The 18,945-nt window shown below is 35.3% G+C and overlaps 1 protein-coding gene across 1 annotated transcript in view; it reads left to right on the forward strand.

The window, feature by feature from the left end:
* The window catches only part of DIAPH3 (diaphanous related formin 3), a 522,899-nt gene that overhangs the window by 292,503 nt on the left and 211,451 nt on the right, over positions 1-18,945 (forward strand). The window contains exon 21 of the mRNA XM_015572462.1: positions 11,555-11,684. Within this exon, the coding sequence (XP_015427948.1) occupies positions 11,555-11,684 (130 nt within the window). The remainder of the gene's footprint in view (positions 1-11,554; positions 11,685-18,945) is intronic.

The following is an 18,945-nucleotide window of genomic DNA, read 5'->3' on the forward strand; positions in this document are numbered from 1 at the left end:
TAGAAGAGAATTCCTATCCTCTGTGGGAATAGAACATGTGGTAAGTTCATCTCAGAGAGAACTCATCAAAGGGTGCACAGTTTGGGCTGTAGGGTAGGAGTTAGGTGCTAAACGGGTATGTGTGTGTGGTTTGGAAGACTGATTTTTGTCTTTTGTTTAATTTTCCCTTTTCTAGTATATACAGATTTTATCTGATCTTCTATATATTGCTTTTACAAGTACAGGTCACAATTGAATAACTTTACCAAACTTCGGATGGGGAACTCTTTTTCCCCCTTTTTTTTATTGTCTCCACCAACTCTAGTTATTTCTTGAAGTTGTGAACAGCTCCTCTTTTAGGACCCTGACTCTGAACCCAGAGAGCCCTTTAAGAAATACTCATATATCAGACCCACATCAGATTAGCATGCATTGATGTGCATCTGGCACTTTTTTTTTAAAAAAGATCCCCAGGTGATTTTAATGCACAGACTGAACTGAGAATCACTTTATGTGTCGTCTGCCCTACTTCCTTTTCTCAGCATACAAGACCCTTGATTGGTTATCTGGAACCAACCAGCAAACATAAACAAGTAAAACCTAACCAACACAAAAACAAAACAAAAAAGAAACAACTCTACTTCACTTTAGGATGAGTGGTGAAAATATTTCCAAAAACTGCTGCTTCTCTTTATTGCCAAGCTGAGTACTATCATGAGGCCAGAGGAGCGAAAGTAATATGAATTTCAGGCACACAGTGGAACTGAAATAAGTTGATGGTCAGTGTCCTGAGTTACTTTGCAGGGTTCTGCCTTGTACAGGTGAAGTTTCATCAAAGGATGCACAGTCCTGGGGTTGTGGGACAAATACAGGAGACAAATACATTTACCTGTAATAGGCAGTTTGCATTTTGCCTACCTGTACAGACAGGTTAATATTGTGAATCATTTTTTGTGAAATTTTGATTCCTGTATGTCACCTTTTCCTTTACTCTATGGAAATTAGTTTTAAGAAAGTTCTCTGCCAAACAAATCCATTGTTCCATCTGCAGTCAATGTTTTAGAAGAACTTGAGAAAATTTTTTATTCTTTATCAAATTGGCAAAATCACACTAGTAAATTTTGGCACCCTTTGAATGTAAAGCAGTTTTTGGCCGAAGACTTGCAGATAACAAATGCCATTCTTATTTTACATTCAGCCAATTAAATCACTGAAATACTGACTTCCAAAGCAATGTGAAATTATTTAGAATTCTTAAACCCTTTGACTCATTCATTAACACATGTAATGTATGGCATTTTCCAAGGAACATTTAATTGGCTTTAGTAACTAGTGTTTTTAATATATATATATATTGATTTCAGAGAGGAAGGGAGAAAGAGATAGAAGTATCAATGATGAGAGAGAATAAAATGTTGGCTTCCTCCTACCTGCCCCTCGCTGGGGATGGAGCCAGCAACCTGGGCATGTGTCTTGGCCTGAATCAAACCACGACCTCCTGGTTCGCAGGTTGATGCCCAACCACTTAGCCACACCATCAGGCCTAACTAGTGTTTTTGATAACTTCTATTCACATTAACTCCGTTTGGTTTTTCAATTGCTATTAAATATTGTAAATTGGAATTACAAAAGACAGAGTGGCTTTGCTTACAGTCAGTAAAGCCACTTGTGTGCAATAGCTCGTGGTCTTATTACAAGCATTGCTAATCTCTTACACTTCCTTTCTCCCAAACGCACAGCCATAGAGCTCCCCTCAACACTTCACTTAGTAATAGCTCTACAAATGAAAGGTAAGATATAAGTCTGATTTTTTGTGTTTTACAAATGAAAAATCCAAAATTAAACAGCATGTTTCATTTTTTATACTCTAAGAAGCTTCATATCTAGGTCTCTTTATCAAGGATCTGAATTTTTTCTAGATTTTGTGCATCACAGGCAAAACATGTAACATGGTCTACACTTACCAATGGTATTTATGAATATTTATTCTTAGCTTGTGGGGAAGAACATGGTGATGAAATAGGTGTATACCGAAACCAGACAAAGGCATTACAATACGAGGCAACTTAAGCTTAGTAGCATTCATAAACATAGGTGCAAAAATTATCAAAATATTACAAAGCAAAACTAAGTATATTTAAAAAGCATAGCCCATGACTAAATGGGAAGTATTTCGGGTATGAATGGCTAGTTCAATATTTGAAAATCAGTAATGCAATCCATCATCACATCAACAGGTTAAAAAGGAAAAATCACTTGAATATTTCAAATATGAAGAAAAGTCATCTGATAAATTCTATTATCTGTTCATATAAACTCTCAACAAACTGGAAATAGAGGGTAAGTTTCTCAGGTTGATGAAGAATACCTACAAAAACTACAGCTGGCATCATATTTAACAGTAAAGAACAATGTTTTCCCCCTAAGATAGGGAACAAGGGAAGGGTCGCTCCTCTCACCATTCCTGATCAACATTTTACTGGAAATACTAGCTAATGCAATAAGACTAGAAAATAAAAGATATATGGACTTAAAAGAAATAAATAAAACTATCTTTGTTTATAAGATAAATAATTGGTTATGTAACCCTCCCCCCACCCCACCCCTAGAAACTACTTTCTGGAACTAAAGAGCAGTTATAGCAAAGTTTTAGGATATGAAGTTGACATAAAAAGTCAGTTGCTTTCCTAATACTCGCAGTGAAAAGTTCGGATTTGAAATTAAATATCTTTATGTTAGCACAAGAAAATTAATACTTAGGTTTTAATATAACCAAGTATGGTACAAGATTCGTGTGAGGAAAACTATAAAACTTTTATGAAAAAATCAAAGTAGATTTAGTAAAGATATATATGTATATATTTTAGGTTCATGGAAAAGACTATTCAATATCGTTAAGATACCAGGTTTTTCCAACTTGAACAATAGGTTCAATGCAATCCCAGTCCAAATTCTAGAAGGTTATTTTATGGATGTTGGCAAACTGATTATAAAGTTTATATGGTCAGCTGAAAGATCCATAATATGAGAAGACTGACATTATCCAACTTCAACACTTACTATAGAGCTCCAATAATCAAAGCATTGTAGTAGTGGGGGGGGGGGGGAATAGATTAATGGAGCAGATTAGAGATTCCAGAAGTAGACCCACGCAGATATAATGAACTAATCTTGACAAAGGGTCAAAGACAATTCAATTAAGAAAGACTTGTCTTTTAAACAAATGGTACTGGTGAGTCTGGATACATACAGACATGCTAAAAAATGTATCAGACCAGAACTCATACTATTCCAAAAATTAACTTAAAGTGGATCATTGACCTAAATGTAAAATGCAAAAATAAACAATTAATAGAAGATAACCTAAGAGAATATCTAGATGATCTCAGGTGTGGTGAGGGCTCTTTAGGTTGCACATTAAAAGCATGATCCATGAAAGAAAAATTGGTAAGTTGGACTTCATAAATTAAAAACTGGTGTGTGGAAGACACTGTTAAGAGGGTCAAAAGATAAACCACATACTTGCAAAAAAAATATCTGATAAAGGGCTATATATGAAAAGGGTATATGACAAACCCTTAAACCTGAACTGTAAGAAACCCAATTAAAAACAACCTAATTAAAAAATGGTCAAAATACCTTAGTGGATACCTCACCAAAAAGGATTTACAAGTGGCAAATAAATGTCTGAAAAGATACTCAACATCATACTGTCAGAGTAGGCAGTTGGTGGGTTATTAAGAAAAGATAAGGGAGCAAACTAAGTCTGATTAAATTGGGAAACGGCAGTCACAGTCAGCTGCGGGTAACTGGCATGTTCTGGACATCGTGTGCTTAGTCCACGAAGCAGGGAAGACAGCCGTACAGTCACCCCACGTGGTGGGGGGTGGTAACCAACATTGTTCCACTGCATTAATTGGGGAAGGGGAAAATGGCAAGGGGGAATTCCTATCCATGAATTTGCTTCCACTTAGAATATCTTTAGTTTCTTTCTTCAGTGTCTTACAATTTTTCAGACATAGGTCTTTTACATCCTTGGTTAAATTTATTCCTAGGTTTCTGGTGTGCGTTTTTGAAGTAATTATGAATGGGATTGTTTTCCTAGTTTCCCTTTCTAGGAGTTCATTTTTGGTATATAAAAATGCAACTGTTTTCTGTATATTTATTTTGTATCCTGACACTTTAATGAATTCATTTATGAGTTATTCATTTATAATAGGTTTTTGATGAAATCTTCAGAGTGTCTCTATATACAGTATCATGTCATATGCAAATAATGACACTTCTAGTTCTTCCTTTCTAATTGTATGCCTTTTATTTCTTCTTCTTGTGTGAACGCTCCACCAAGGAAAGATGGTTTGAGAATGACTCAGCACAGGGATCCTGGAGGATGTCCCTTTAGCTCTCTACCCAGGGCCACAAACTCCAGACTCTCCTCATGAGACTGTAATTTGCTTCACCTCTCTCCCATGTAGCCCAGGATGAGTGGCTGCAAAGGAAATTTTGTCTGTTGGCCCTTTAGGAGGACAGCTGTATCTCTAACAAACTAGTCTCCATGGCAGACAGAATCCCTGCCAATTTTCACATGCAGATGTTATGTGGGCACCTCTTTCTGGCTCTCCAGCTCTGGGTTGGAGAGCCTGACTTTGGGTTGAGACCTCACACTTCTCTGGGGGAGCCCCCCACAGCCAAGGTATCCCTCTGGAACAGTGGTTCTCAACCTTCCTAATGCTGCGACCCTTTAATACAGTTCCTCATGTTGTGGTGACCCCCAATTTCATTGTTACAAATTGAACATAATTAAAGCATAGTGATTAATCACAAAAACAATATATATAATTATATATGTGTTTTCCAATGGTCTTAGGCGACCCCTGTGAAAGAGTCATTCGACTCTCAAAGGGGTCGCAAACCATAGGTTGGCGACCCACAGGTTGAGAACCGCTGCTCTGGAACCTCAGCCAGTGCCCAAGGAGCGGGGCCAGCCCTTTTGGCATCTCTGCCCTTCCTACCAATCTCAATGTGGCTTCTGTAAATCCTTGGTTATAAGACTTCCCTTCAGCTAGTCTTCATTTGGTTATTCAGGTTCTTGCTTTATACTTCAATTGTAATTCCAATTGGTCCTGGGAAGAGGTGAGTGTAGCTTTCACCTACTCTGCCACCATCTTGGATCCCAATATTAGTCTTAATTAAAACAATTAGAAGTTAAAAAAAAACTTCTACATTTCACCCATTTATATTAACTAATTGATATTGGGCTATTTTTAATCTCTTTTTGAATAAGGGAATAGAATAAATAAACAGAACATTGAACAATACAGCTAAAATTTTAGTAAAACATGAAAGTGCTTTTTATATTATAGTTTCTGTGCTGACTAAAAGCCAAAAGAAATATGTTAAAAGTATAATTTAGAGAAAGCATATCTGGTAGGATATGGTATGAACCAGTTTACTTTTATTATATGGGTCTATATTATTTATATAATTTTCTTGCTTATTTAATGTTTCTACCCTCATTCTCATTTTAATGTGAAAATTAAGTAAAAATGTAAAATTTTGTTATATATGAATGCTGTAAATTTATCTAATTATCTATTTTGCCTAGTATTAACTGACTTCTATCCATCTTTGAAATCATTATAAAAATTGCCTTAATATATTAAAATTGTGGCCGTGCCAGCATAGCATCTTTTGTTAATATTAACATTTTTAATTCCATTCTTTTTGGAGAGATACATTCTCTTTTTGAAAAAATTAGGGAGTGTTTATTTTTAGTATATTTATATATCAGAAAATATTACTTATTCTATAATTGTGGGTTGGTTTCTTTAGTGAATTGACTTTTTGAACTGAGCAAATAGCCTTTTTTAAAATATATATATATTTGTATTGATTTCAGAGAGGAAGGGAGGGGGAGAGAGATAGAAACATCAATGATAAGAGAATCATTAATTGGCTGCTTCCTGCACGGCCCCTACTGGGGATAAGACACCCTACTGGGCATGTGACCTTCTCTGGAATTGAACACAGGACCCTGTAGTCCGCAGGCTAGTGCTCTCTCCACTGAGCCAAACTAGCTAGGGCTGAGCAAATAGTCCTTGTAAGTTTGTATTTACACATCCATTTTTGTGGGGATACCTTTAACTTATATTTAAAGATGTTATTTCATATATTTACAAATCACTTTATTCTACAAGGGATTTAAGGTGAAATATAATGTTATTCTGTATACTTGTTTAAGCCTGTTGAAGGTCATACTTTACAGGTGTGTTTTCAACCAACCATATTCATATATTTTGCCAGGAGTAATTCATTAGCAATATGGAAAGACTTGCTGTTTGAACTATAGGATTCAGGTGGTGTTTTGTGAATTTAATAGATAAAAGAATAGAAAAAAAGCGTGCTCTCAGAATTAGAAATGGCCTGAGGGTAGAGGGTAGAGGGTAGAGGGTGTTGATTGTTAGAGGCTTCACGGCTAGACTTACAGGTTATAGAGCTTCAGTATTTTAAATTCCAATAATGCTCTTTTGTCTTATTACCATATGTGTACACTGTGTTTTTGAGAATTTTATTTCTTTGGATGCCTAATAATAAGACCCATTAGAAAAAGACTTTTTTAAGAGGAACTATATTTATAGTGGTTAGAACTTTGAATTCATACAAACATGGGTGCAAATCTTGGCTCTACCAGCTATCTAATGCGGTTCACTACATGATCTTACAAATAAATATCTTTTGTTCCTTCCTTAATAATGGGTATAATGATAGTTCTTTTTTCACAGGGATGTTGTGTGTTTTAAGCAGAATACTTTTATACTGTCTCATAGTAAGTGCCACATAAAATACCTGCTGCCTTCATCCTCAGCATTAATACTATTCACAAGCTAGGGATTTGTAGGAAGTGCATGGTCCATCACAGATGCTCATAATTTTGTCATCTTTTCTAGTGGTTGGTCAGCAATGTCTACGACATCTAAAATAGTGCTGTTTGTATACATATTTAGATTATAGGAACATAATGAAAAGAGAATTACTAATTTAACAATATTCTTAAGATATGTTTTATTATAGAGAGAAAAGGGTTATAGTCTTTGGATTACTAAAATCAGCAAGAATATACTAAGGTTTATTTTAAGAATATTTTTTATTGTGACTACACAATAGAATGTTCTTTAAATGTCATCCAAATTTGTGCTGAATACCTTAGAAATATTCCCAAACCTTGCATTGTAGCAACAAAAGAACTTGTACTCCAGACTGACAACTAGGCCATGATTTATTACAGGATCTGCTTTTAACATTATTTTGTCTGGAATGAACAGAGCAGTTGAAGAAAGTCCATCCATCTCTTTGTTTATTTGACATCTGCGCCACATTAGATGTACCTTAAAGAAATAATATATAAATAAGAAATTCTACTTAACAGTGATTATTACTCATCAGGAAGATAAATCTCTTGACAATAATACACAAGGAATCCTGTCAAGCAATGTCTGTTAAATTTAAATAAAGCATATTTTAAAACCGGAATGAATTTTCAAAGCAAATATTGTAGTTTCAGTTTCTTTCCAAAGTTAGCATCACAGAATGTGTTCATGTTGTTCTTTCTCTTCACCAAAATTGTCACTATCTCCCAAGCTTTCCCCTTCTAGCTCAGTCACTGATTATGTTTGATATGAGAAATTAGTAGAAATAGAATGTGCCCTCTGTACTGTTAATGTTTATCAAGAAGGTTAAAAAAAATTGAGCAGCAAGTAGATAAAGATTTTGACAAATACATTTTCTTGTGTTTTCATGCTGTTAGAAGGAGTCCGTTATTTTTTATTTTAATTATTTGGGGAAGGAGGGAGGGAATAGAGTATTTGAGGCAAGAAGAATGCCTTGGCAATATTACGCAGTTTTTTTCTGAAAATGTTAGGACCTGAATAAAATATGTCTGGCCTACAATTTAGAGCCACATAGTTTTTAAATGAGACATCAGGCATTATCAACAAATGGTCTCTATTGATGTTTCTTATCTGAACTTTTTACTAAATTAGGTTTAATTTCAGATTTATTTATTAGAAATTTGCAGGATTGTGTGTGTGTGTGTGTGTGTGTGTGTGTGTGTGTGTGTCACAATTGTTAAATATAGATTTTAGAAAGATATAATACTTCCTTTTACTAGTCAGAGTATACTTTTTAATATTAAAATGTTACCAATTGCAACTTGCTAGTCAATTGATGTTTTCAATAATACAACCAAGATAACCACCCTCCTCCATAAATTAGTGTTTAGCTTTATGGTTGTCTCTAAGTTCTTGAATGTTTTTGACCTATGCACTTAATTTTTATTAAAATTGTAGATGCTACAAAAACTATAGTATTTCCAGAATTCTAAATTCTGAATTCTTATTGCTCATAAAGATCAAGGTTGATCTGCTTGGTCATTGTTGGATCACAGAGATTTCTTGACATATTAATCCTAGTAGTTGCTGGCTGATTAGCTATATTAAAAATAGTACTGGAATACTCTTTCCACACTTTACAAAGTACAGAAGTAGATGGTGCTTGTCTTAGCATTCCACACAGGCTGTGTCAAGTTTCCCATGAAAGGAGCATGATAAGGAAGGGTGTAAACTGAGGACAGTCAGCAGCTGTGTGACCACAGAAGGGACAGGATCCCCCAGCTAGTCACTGCTGTAAAGGGGATGGGTGGGTGGGGGCAGGAATAAAGAGCTTTGCTGCTAGGATGTTTAAAAAGAAAACAAAAAAAGAGGCAGCTTTTATGCTAACTCTTTATTGTACAAGAGAAAACTATTATATTTTGCTATAATATGTGAAAGTTTGCTATTTGTAATCTGGCCTTATCCATTTAAAATGATTGCATGAGTGCAATTATATGGTGAAAGGTAACTTTTAGAAATTGGATTAACATTCTCAGCATATGTACAAAATGAACCTCATAAAATATTCTAACTGGCCCAAGCATGAAAAAATAATTTCTGAACTGAGATTATAATTAGGCTTCTTCATTTTTATCCAAAGTATTGTTTTAAATTAGACTTTGATATGCCTACTAACATCAAGTTTACTAGAATGTATACTTAATTATTTTGGAGTAGGAAAAAGAGTTCTCTTTCTCTGTCTAGTTCATATTTTTATTCCACTTATGTAAAAATCTAAGGCCCAGTAACTTGCCCAAGGCTAAGTAACTAGTTAAGAGTGTGTTTTAACAATATCAGTTCAACCCATGCATGTTATTGACCATTAATCTAACTAGTATTTGGGTCACTTTTGGAGTATACTCCTTCAAAACACGCAGGTGGATGTTGGGATCTCTGTTCCTTTTAAAAGGCATTAAATAGCAGATTAATGTTTATATCAGTTTTTAAAGTGCCAGGAACCATTCTTTATATTCTTTTTATGTAAGTGTTGTTGGCATACAATATTATATTACTTTCAGGTGTACAATATAGTGAATCAACATTGGTTTGTGTGTTGTATAGGTCAGTGTAGCATTTGTACCTATTACATCGGTAATGTGAAAGTCAGACTGTCTAGAAGGGTAGCTGTATGTTCCCAAGAGTCTGCTGGTTTTTGCATTAATAAGTTGTGGTGTGTGTTAATATTTATGGTTGTATAGTATCGCTCTCATTCTTCTATTGTGTAGTAACTTATACAATAGACTTATCTTCTTCTAATAGTAATATAGTATTTAGTGATGGTGGAATTTGTAAAAATATCACATATGGAGATATATTTATATATTTATATATATATACTCACACATGCATATTTTAAAGTGAGAAACTGTCAAAAAGAGCAAGTAAATAGGGATGTTCCCAGTTAGGTAGGCCAAGAGTTTCCAGCTCTTAATTAAATCCTGGTATGCAAAGAGGGATGCTTTTCCACTCTCATATGTGTATCTGCTCTAAAGGATTACTCAGTTGTAAGGAACACCGCCAGATTACCTATTTGTCCTGTCTTCACACCCAGTGACTACACAAAACCCAAGCTAACTCCCTATTTATTGTTTAGATTTTAGCTTAACCTCATCTCCTTTCTGATTGCATTCCTTGCCCATTTCTGGTTAGGATGGGTCCATCCTGGTCTTCAAGCCTCTGTTCTTCCTTCCCATCTGTATACCTCTTTGAGTTTATTTGATCAAATTTTTAGCTTTAGGGGCTACCAGCTCACAAACTGGTGCTTTTAGACCAATTCACTCCCCTTAAGTTCCAACCACCTGAAGGATTCTCAACAGTTTGTCACCTTCGAGGGGATAAAAATGTTTTCTTAGTGAGCAAAAATGTCTTACTGTTGTTATATGTAAAACACAGATATACATACAGTGCATAAACAGATGTACAATGTACCTATGGTTTTTAAATTTTGTAACAATTAGGGGGAAAAATGCTTTAAAAGCACCTTAGCTGGTAGTAATGAAAAAAGGTTGAGGATCACTGTTCTACACCTATCCTTTTTGGACATTTCCAGTTTGATATTATTTAAAACCTTCAAACTCAATTTGTTCATAACTGAAATGATTTTTTTTCATTGCCCAGCCCACCCAAATCAGTTGTTATTTTTTTTTTGTCTTGTCTTAATTAATAGCATTGCTTGAATTTCCATGTCCACTCTGTCTCATTACTCTATTCCCAAAGCATCCCCTCAGCTCAGGCTCTCTGTCGTCTTTCCCTGTCTGCATTATTGCTACAGCTCTTTAAATTACTCCTCCTGCTTCTGTTATCACCCTTGCTCTAATCTTTTATCCACGCTGCCCTTCAGGGAGCTTTCTAAAATGTACATCTGGTCATCTCTCATCTGTTTAAAAACTCCAAATTCTTAGGGATCAAAATCCTATTTCCACTGCATGACCTACCTTTCCTTTTATTTTCCTATCTTTTCAGATTCATAGTTTTTACTCTACCCTCTTGCCCTCCCCAACACACACTTCTATTTTGAAGTCATTCAGGTTCCTCACATGTGCCATTTCCTTCCTCGTCTATGGCCTTTAGCAAAAGCTGCTCCTTCTGCAACGATACTGAGCTTTGGATTTCTTATTCTCTTCCCTACCCCATACAACGTCCTCTCTACCAGTGCTCAATTTAGTTGTCTTGGCCTCCTAAATGTACTTTGTGATCAGTTTTACTGCACTATTTGTCACACCAGGGTAAATACGTATTTTCTGTTTCTTTGTTTTCACTAAACAGCCTGTTGAGGAATTACTGTCCTCTGTGTATTTCTGACTCCTGCATTATACAGCAGGCATTGTATTAGCATGCGCCAAATGAGAACATGCTCAAATGTGGGGGTAGTGTTATGCACCACTATTGTATTACTTTCCTAGGAATTTACCATATATTTTCCACTATAAAATATCACATACTAGATTGGATTATACTTAATGTTATTGACTTTAATCGAACAACATGTTAAGAGTAGCTTTTCAAGTATTTAAATATTTGCTTTTCAAAAATAGAATTAATTAATTTTACAAGTCATTCTTATCTCCAGAATACTATATTACCATTTTAATAGACAGATTTTCAAAATATGTTTGACCCTGTTTTTCTCTCTCTCTCGTCCTATTTAGCTAAAGGACACGAAATCAGCAGATCAGAAAACAACATTACTTCATTTTCTAGTGGAAATATGTGAAGAAAAGTACCCTGATATCCTAAGTTTTGTGGAGGATTTGCAACATTTGGACAAAGCTAGTAAAGGTTTGTGCTTTTATAGAAAACATTTCATTGCTCTGGGTCTTCAGTTCTTAAAGACAGAAAGTAATGCCTTTTATTTAAGCATGCTTGCTACTTTGTCACAGTGTTTTCATGCTGAATACGTCACTTTAAAAATTGAAGTTGTAGAACATTTGTTTTCTGATTGATCAGTACTGTTGTTATGATTTAATTTGATTAGATAATGAGCCCTATATTAAAAAATGCCTGGCAGCCACACCTCTGCTGCTGTGCCTGCTCCACTGTGGCCGCTGTCACACTCCATGACTGAATGTCGTTCACAAGCACTTGGTACTGTTATGTGTCTAGTAATCAGTGTCCCCTGTTTGTCTGAGTCCTAAGCCTATCTCCACCCACCTTGCAGGTGGAGCCTGCTTTCTCTGTCCTGGTAGACACTGAACTTCCAGAGATTCGGTTTGCTCCTTCCTAATGCTAACCTTTGTCACCTGCTTCTGGCCCCTGCTCTGGTTAGATCAGGTTATAAGGGTCATAGAGAGGATAAGGCCATTATTAATACTTGGATATAAAATGATCAAATGCAATTTTTTGACCACCTGAAGAATCCAGTTTTTATTTATATATCACATTTATCCTATGCGGGAAAAACAACAACAAAGCATTAATTGGCTTCCACCAGCTAATTTATGAATACTCATTTTTATGAATATATACAAATGTATTGCTATATAGTTTGGAAGCAACTCACATGAAATGGTGGGCTATATGTACTATTTGTGTTGAACACTGGCCATTAGTAATATCAAAGTATTTTGTAATCTGTTTATTTCCTTCTTAAAATTCAAGTTTGTCAACTTGAGAATACTTAATTTTTTCCATAGTATTGTGAATACTCCTTCTTAAAGAAAAAAAAAAAACATCATTCCCTGCCTTCTTTAAATGTTTTTCCTTCTATAAAATAGGGATTGTAGCTAAAAGGCATGTGATTAGATGAGATGTTCTTTGACACTCATTTCTGAGATGTATGTTTCTTTGAAGTGTACACCTCACCTCATACAACCTGGGGGCAAGGGAGTGTCATGGTGCTGGAAATATTGGTCTGGATTTTTAAGACTAAAACTAAACTTTTAACTTTATCTTTCACTCCTGCCTCCCATTGCTCTAATGATGTTGAATTACTTACTTTGCCCTTACTTTACCTTAAAATGTCCTTGGTAAGAAGAGAGAGGGAGAGTGGGAGAGGTGGAGAGAGAGAGAGAGAGAGAGAGAGAGAGAGAGAGAGAGAGAGAGAGAATATGTGTGTGAAATGAAAATAATTCATATTATTTCCTTATATGAAATAATGTGAGATGGGGCCAACGAGCATAGAGAAAAAAACATTAAAAATAGCTCAGTGATACTTAAAATAGTTTTTAAATGACTGGCTTTTTTACTTAGGGAAGGTGACATTTCTGAAATGAGATTTCTGATATTTTGGAATACAATTTGAATTAATGGCATGAAAAAGAATTGAAAATGGGTGTTTTTGATGAACATTAAACTTGGTAAGTAACAGAGTGGCAGAGGAAAAAGTGATCCAAAGTGCCTTGAAATATAGAGGAAATTTTGTTTGTGTTTTTCTAGTGAAAAGGTAGTTGAGTAGTTAACAGCTTATGTAAACATTAGGTTATTTAGCAAGAATTAAAGCAGTGCAAACATTTTCTGCCTGATAGCAGTTTCTATTTCTGATCACTTCACCATCTTTCCTACTAGTTCTGAAGCTGAACAGTAAGCCTGAACATACTTCTCTTTCTGATGCATTTCTCATCATGGAATTTTCTTTCTAGCAGTTTTGCTTGTAAATTAAGGTTTTGAAATATCATTTATCTATCATGACTCATTTGATTGTACGTAAAATTCTGTATGAATATTATGATGTTTTGCTTTTAAAAAATATTTAACTTTCATAAGGGCTTGCAGAGTTGTAACTTGGTAATTAGATTTTTCTGTTTGTTTTCTTTCCTGATGTTTCTATGGGGCAGTGGAGGCCTGAAGGGGTTTAGTTTCCATCTGGTTAGCAGAGGAACACATATGTGGATGGTCAGCGGATACCGTTAATGTGTTTCAAAGGGAGCAGCCAACTTCATATTTGAAATAAAATAGCCATTACTAAGATAATTTAAACTGTAGGTGATTGTTGAGCATAAGTTCTTTGTATGCGTCTGTTACCCTGTTAATGAAGGGGATTTTAGAGGAATGATTGTGATGTTTTGGATGAAATAGGTCGGTTTGCTATGGAGAATTTCAGTGCTCTCATATATCATTATTTAAAAGTTTTCAGATTTGAAATCTCCTCAGTGAGCTATCACATGAATTAAATAGTACCTTTGTTTTTGAGATAAAACAAATCTTGGCCATTAGGTACTCCTGGATCAGCAGGGGGAACTTGCATTGCAACTAATGAGCTTACCCATATGACAATTTTCGAAAATCTACTTCATTAGGGTGGCTTCTTTCCTAAGAGATAATAGCTTACGGCTTATCTGTTGTATTTCAGTGAAAGTATTTTGGCTCATTATTGTATTTCTCTACACCATTGTGATAGTTCTTTCCTTTTCTGACTTCTCAGGGTTGAATGTATTTTCCTGTGTCTAAACAAGTGGAATTAATAAACTCTGAAATACAAGGGTTTTATAGATTATTTCACATAATCTCTTTCATTATTAAATTGGAATATTTTATTAATGAGTAGGAAATAAGAAAAAACTGTGGGATTTCTTGGGATGTATTAAAATAAAACAAAGGTAAGTTTACAGTGTCACCTTGTTCAGCTCTGTCTTTTCCAGGGTTATCAAAGCTCTGGCATATATTTCCATTATCCTAGATAGTGAACTCTGAATTTCAGAAAGACTGTGCTACTTCCTCTGTAACTATTTACTCATTCATACAACAAACATAGTTGTGTGATTAGTCTGTGCTAGAAACTGTTCTTCTTGCTGCTGATCCATGGCATAGTTTCTGTGTCTTGGTGCAATGCAGGCTCCCTCACTCATATCTGGTTTCTTCCCAACTGGTTCTGCCCTCTTATTCTCAGTATCCTTTACCTCCCCCTCTTCTTCTATGCAACCTCTAAGTATTGCTGTTATTAGCCTAATAGTGAATTCTTCTCTTCTTCCCTCCCCCGCCGCCCATGGCTTCTCCTCAGTTGATCTCTCTAGTTCCCAAGGGCTTAAATACCATCAAAACATTAATGACACAAATTTATATCTGACACTTCCCTTCTGAGCTCCACACTTGTATATCTGCAAGCTTACTTGCCTTCTCCAGCCACATCTCAATGTGTAAATCACAATGTGCAATAAAATGTGGCTCTTGATTCCTGTACCCTTAACCTCTCCTCCCCATTTAAGTACGTGAAAAAATCCTCCTTAGTCCCTTTCCTTCTATTCCTTTTTCTTATATGCCATGTCATTTTATAGCCTTTCAGTATCTCAGCTGAGAGCCGTGTGGTATATTTTAAGTTGAATCTATAGCAAGTGGCAGCTGTGACCAAAATGCTGTCTCCTTCATCAAGTAACAAAGTTAATATCACCTTCTCTTTTGTGCTTTTTCGTTATTGGAGACCTCACCTAGCTTTTTATGTATTCTACTTTGTCCTGAAAAAAATAAATTTATAGTTTTTCCAGAAAATCTTAGACCACTATTTAAGAACTTCTACTATATACTAGAGACCATTCCTGGAACTGCTGGGAATGTAGTTAGCTTCTACAGAAAAGACAATATTCAGTGTACTATCAGAGTGGATTTAATGATCATCCATTTTTATTGTTACTTTTTTCTGTTTCCACATTTTTAGCTTTCAGGAGTATTCTTTGATATATATATATATATATTCATTCTTCTATTTTATAGACTCTCTGCTTTTACGGCTTTATTTGTTTGCTTTTAGCTAGTAATTTCTTGGTTTTACCCAAATAGTTGTCTACTCAAATACATCTCTTGGTTTCCAATTCCTCGTGACTTTCCAACATTTTATGATAAATGCCTTACTAAATACCAAATGTTTATCTTTTATGCACCTACTGTGAACACTTAGAACACTTAATTTCCAGGTGGCTGCCACCTGGAAACTGCATAGTGTTTGAAAATTTCAAATTCATCTGCTATAACAAATAGAAGGCATTTCAAAGCCTTTCATTAACCTCCTATGCTATTGACTTCCAAAAAAGCCAATTAAAATTTCTTAGTGAATTTGATATAATTATTTTGAATATTCAGTATTATTAATTCAATTGCATTTTATATTTTAAATATATATTGTCAGTGCATTAAAAGATTTATTGTGCAACAAATTTACAACATAAAAAGCATTGTGTTAGAACCATTATGTCATGAATGTTATTGCCTCATAATTTTGTGAGACAAATAATTCATGTTTCATATCAATTGTAGGATATAAAAGTTTTTGAAAATATACATTAGGATACATTTCTCCCAGTATAGTGAAGTAGTTTGATAGATACATATTACTGGTGGAGGACATTTATATTAAAATAATTTTGTTAGAGGAGACAATCATATAGGATATTGCTTTAATTGAATATATATATATATATATATATATAACACACACACACTCTCTCATACTGTTTTGGGCTGAATTCTAGCCAAATACATTGAAGCCCCAAGCTTCATAACATGACTGTATAGTTGGAGATAGGGCTTATAGGGGTGATTAAGTTAAAGGAGGCCTTTAGGGTGGACCCTAATTCAACCTGTCTAGTCACCTTATAAGAAGAGGAAATCTCAACTTACGGAGAGACCCCCAAGATGTGTATGCACAGAAGACAGATTGTGTGAGGACAGCAAGAAGGTGGCCATTTGCAAACCAAAGACAGAGGCCTCAGAACAAACCAAACCTACTGACACCTTATCTTGGACTCTAGAACTTTGAGAAAATAGATTTTTGTTGTTTAACCCACCCAGTCTGTGGTATTTTGTGATGGTAGTCCTAGCAAACTAATACATTAACTTCCCTTGCTTGTTTTTTGGCTATAGAATAGAGTAGTCATTACTGAATGATTATTTTACTTTATCAGATCAGTTGAAGACACAGTCATAGACCTGCTGTGCTGATTGTTCATTCACTAGTAATCAATAAAGTAATATCAAAGGTTCTTATACAAACCACAAATTATCACATGCTTTTAAATAATTACAGGTGTGCCTCAATTCCTTTTTTGAATAGACCTGACACATACGTATATTAGGACATGTATAAGGAAACACTGAGGCATTCTAACCCTGAAATTAAATGTAAATAATTCATGAATATATTTTATTTTAGAATGCATTCATTTTTAATGGGATACACTAAGTTTTTCCTTTTCTTATACTTATTATATCCCAATGTTTAATTTGTTTGCCACTTACTCTTGTTTGGCTAATATGAAGTTCTTATTTTATAATAAGCAAGTAGTTGATAAAGACTAGTTACACTGAATCACCTTTTGACACTTTTCTAAAAGAGTAGAAATGGAAAAATGGTTTAGCCTATTTTTTTTTCATTACCCTATGGAAATAGTGTAAACATTTGGTGTCCATTAATGGTGTAGCACTGGTTTCACAGGTAGAAGGTAGAGTAACAAGCTATGTCTGTAAAGCTAGTCTATGACTTCTGTGTAGTCAGGCCTCCGTGATCTAACCTGATTATCTGTAATCACCTAATAAGTAGACCTAGGAATCTTAAAATAATTTTAATGTTATTACAAGCCAAATATTAAAAAGGTAAACTTATTATAAAAATGTGATCCACATAGTTTTGCATTCATTTACGAAAAAAGCGGTATTTGTAAATTAGCACTTTAACATAAAATGTTAATATGAAATATAACCAGGACATTCAAAGGCAATTACAGGACATATGGAAAATACTTACAGTGCCCCGTGAGCACTAAGAAGCCACTAGGTCCAGGTTGTTTGCCGAGCAGCATTTTGTTTTAAAATCCTTCCAGTTTATTTTCAGGGGATATCTATGTAAGGTTGGCATCAGAAGTTTAAATTGGAGACTTCCATGAGATAATTTTATAGTGCAAATATAAACTGTTTTGGAAAGCAGCAGAATGGAATATAGAAAGAACATGACCAAAATCCCAGGAAGGATTCATGATTCTATGGCCTGACATTGAAGAACGCTGAGCAGGGAGGAACTATTTCACCTAAAGTTGTTTTTTTTTGTAATACTGAGCCAGGAACGTTTCCTGAGTCGGCTACTGCTTGGGCTGATGGATGATGATGAAGAAGGAAACCACATCAGGAAGACCTCTATATCTTTTTGGAGGTTAGCAGATGGAAAGTGGCATCAATATAGCATTAATCTTTTTGAGAAACTAACAGTTTACAGTGTTTGCAGATTTTGGCCAGCTACAGATTTGAAATAGCTACTCACACAGTTCTATCAGTGTCACTCACGAGCCATAGCGAACATCAGGTAGCAGGGCAGGATCGACAGCGACGCCAAGGTCTTGGAGCTCTTAGACTGCTGCCATAAAGCAGTATTTACTGCACCTCCATCTTGCAACATGAAGTGGAAGATTACAAACAAGGTAGATGAAAGAAAATTTCAGAATGAGAGCATTCTGAAGGATAGCTTAACTCAGCAAATCCATATACCATAGAGAAATCTAACAGTGGGTAGAACAAACATATTTATGGCAGTCTGTAGCATCTTGTTGCTCACCAGGTTGACATGGGACTGAAGGGTTGAAGAGGCGTTGACCAGATGCAGCAGGTACTGTGTTTATGCAGCATACAAAATGTTGCATTAGTAGATATATTAACTTTGTAGGGCTACCATAATTAATTACCACACAATTCGTTGCTTTAACCAACAAACATATTCTTTAACTGTTGAGGAATACAGAAGTCTGAAATCAAGGTGTGGGTAGAGGCTCTCAGGGAGGAACCACCCAATGCCTTTTTTTTTTTTTAGCTTCGAGTGGCTGCGAGCCCTCCTGAGTGTTTTTCTGCCTCCATTTCATATTTGCCTTCGTTGTGTCTCTGTGTCCTCACCTCTCCTCATAAGACACTGGTCATTTGATTTAGGGCCCACCCTAAGTCCAGGATGACATCTCGAGATCCTTAACAGATTCCCTCTGCACCGATCTTATTTCCAAAGAAGCCATGTTCTAAGCTGCTGGTAGCCATGGATTTTGGGACAATCTTCAACCCAGTACCACCATCCTTTCATCGGTCCCCTAACTGAAGGTAGATTATCAACTTTGAGTATTAAGAAACAGCTAAGACAGTG

This window comes from Myotis davidii, unplaced genomic scaffold (assembly GCF_000327345.1).
Source record: "Myotis davidii unplaced genomic scaffold, ASM32734v1 scaffold488, whole genome shotgun sequence".
In the NCBI taxonomy this organism is placed as follows: domain Eukaryota; kingdom Metazoa; phylum Chordata; class Mammalia; order Chiroptera; family Vespertilionidae; genus Myotis; species Myotis davidii.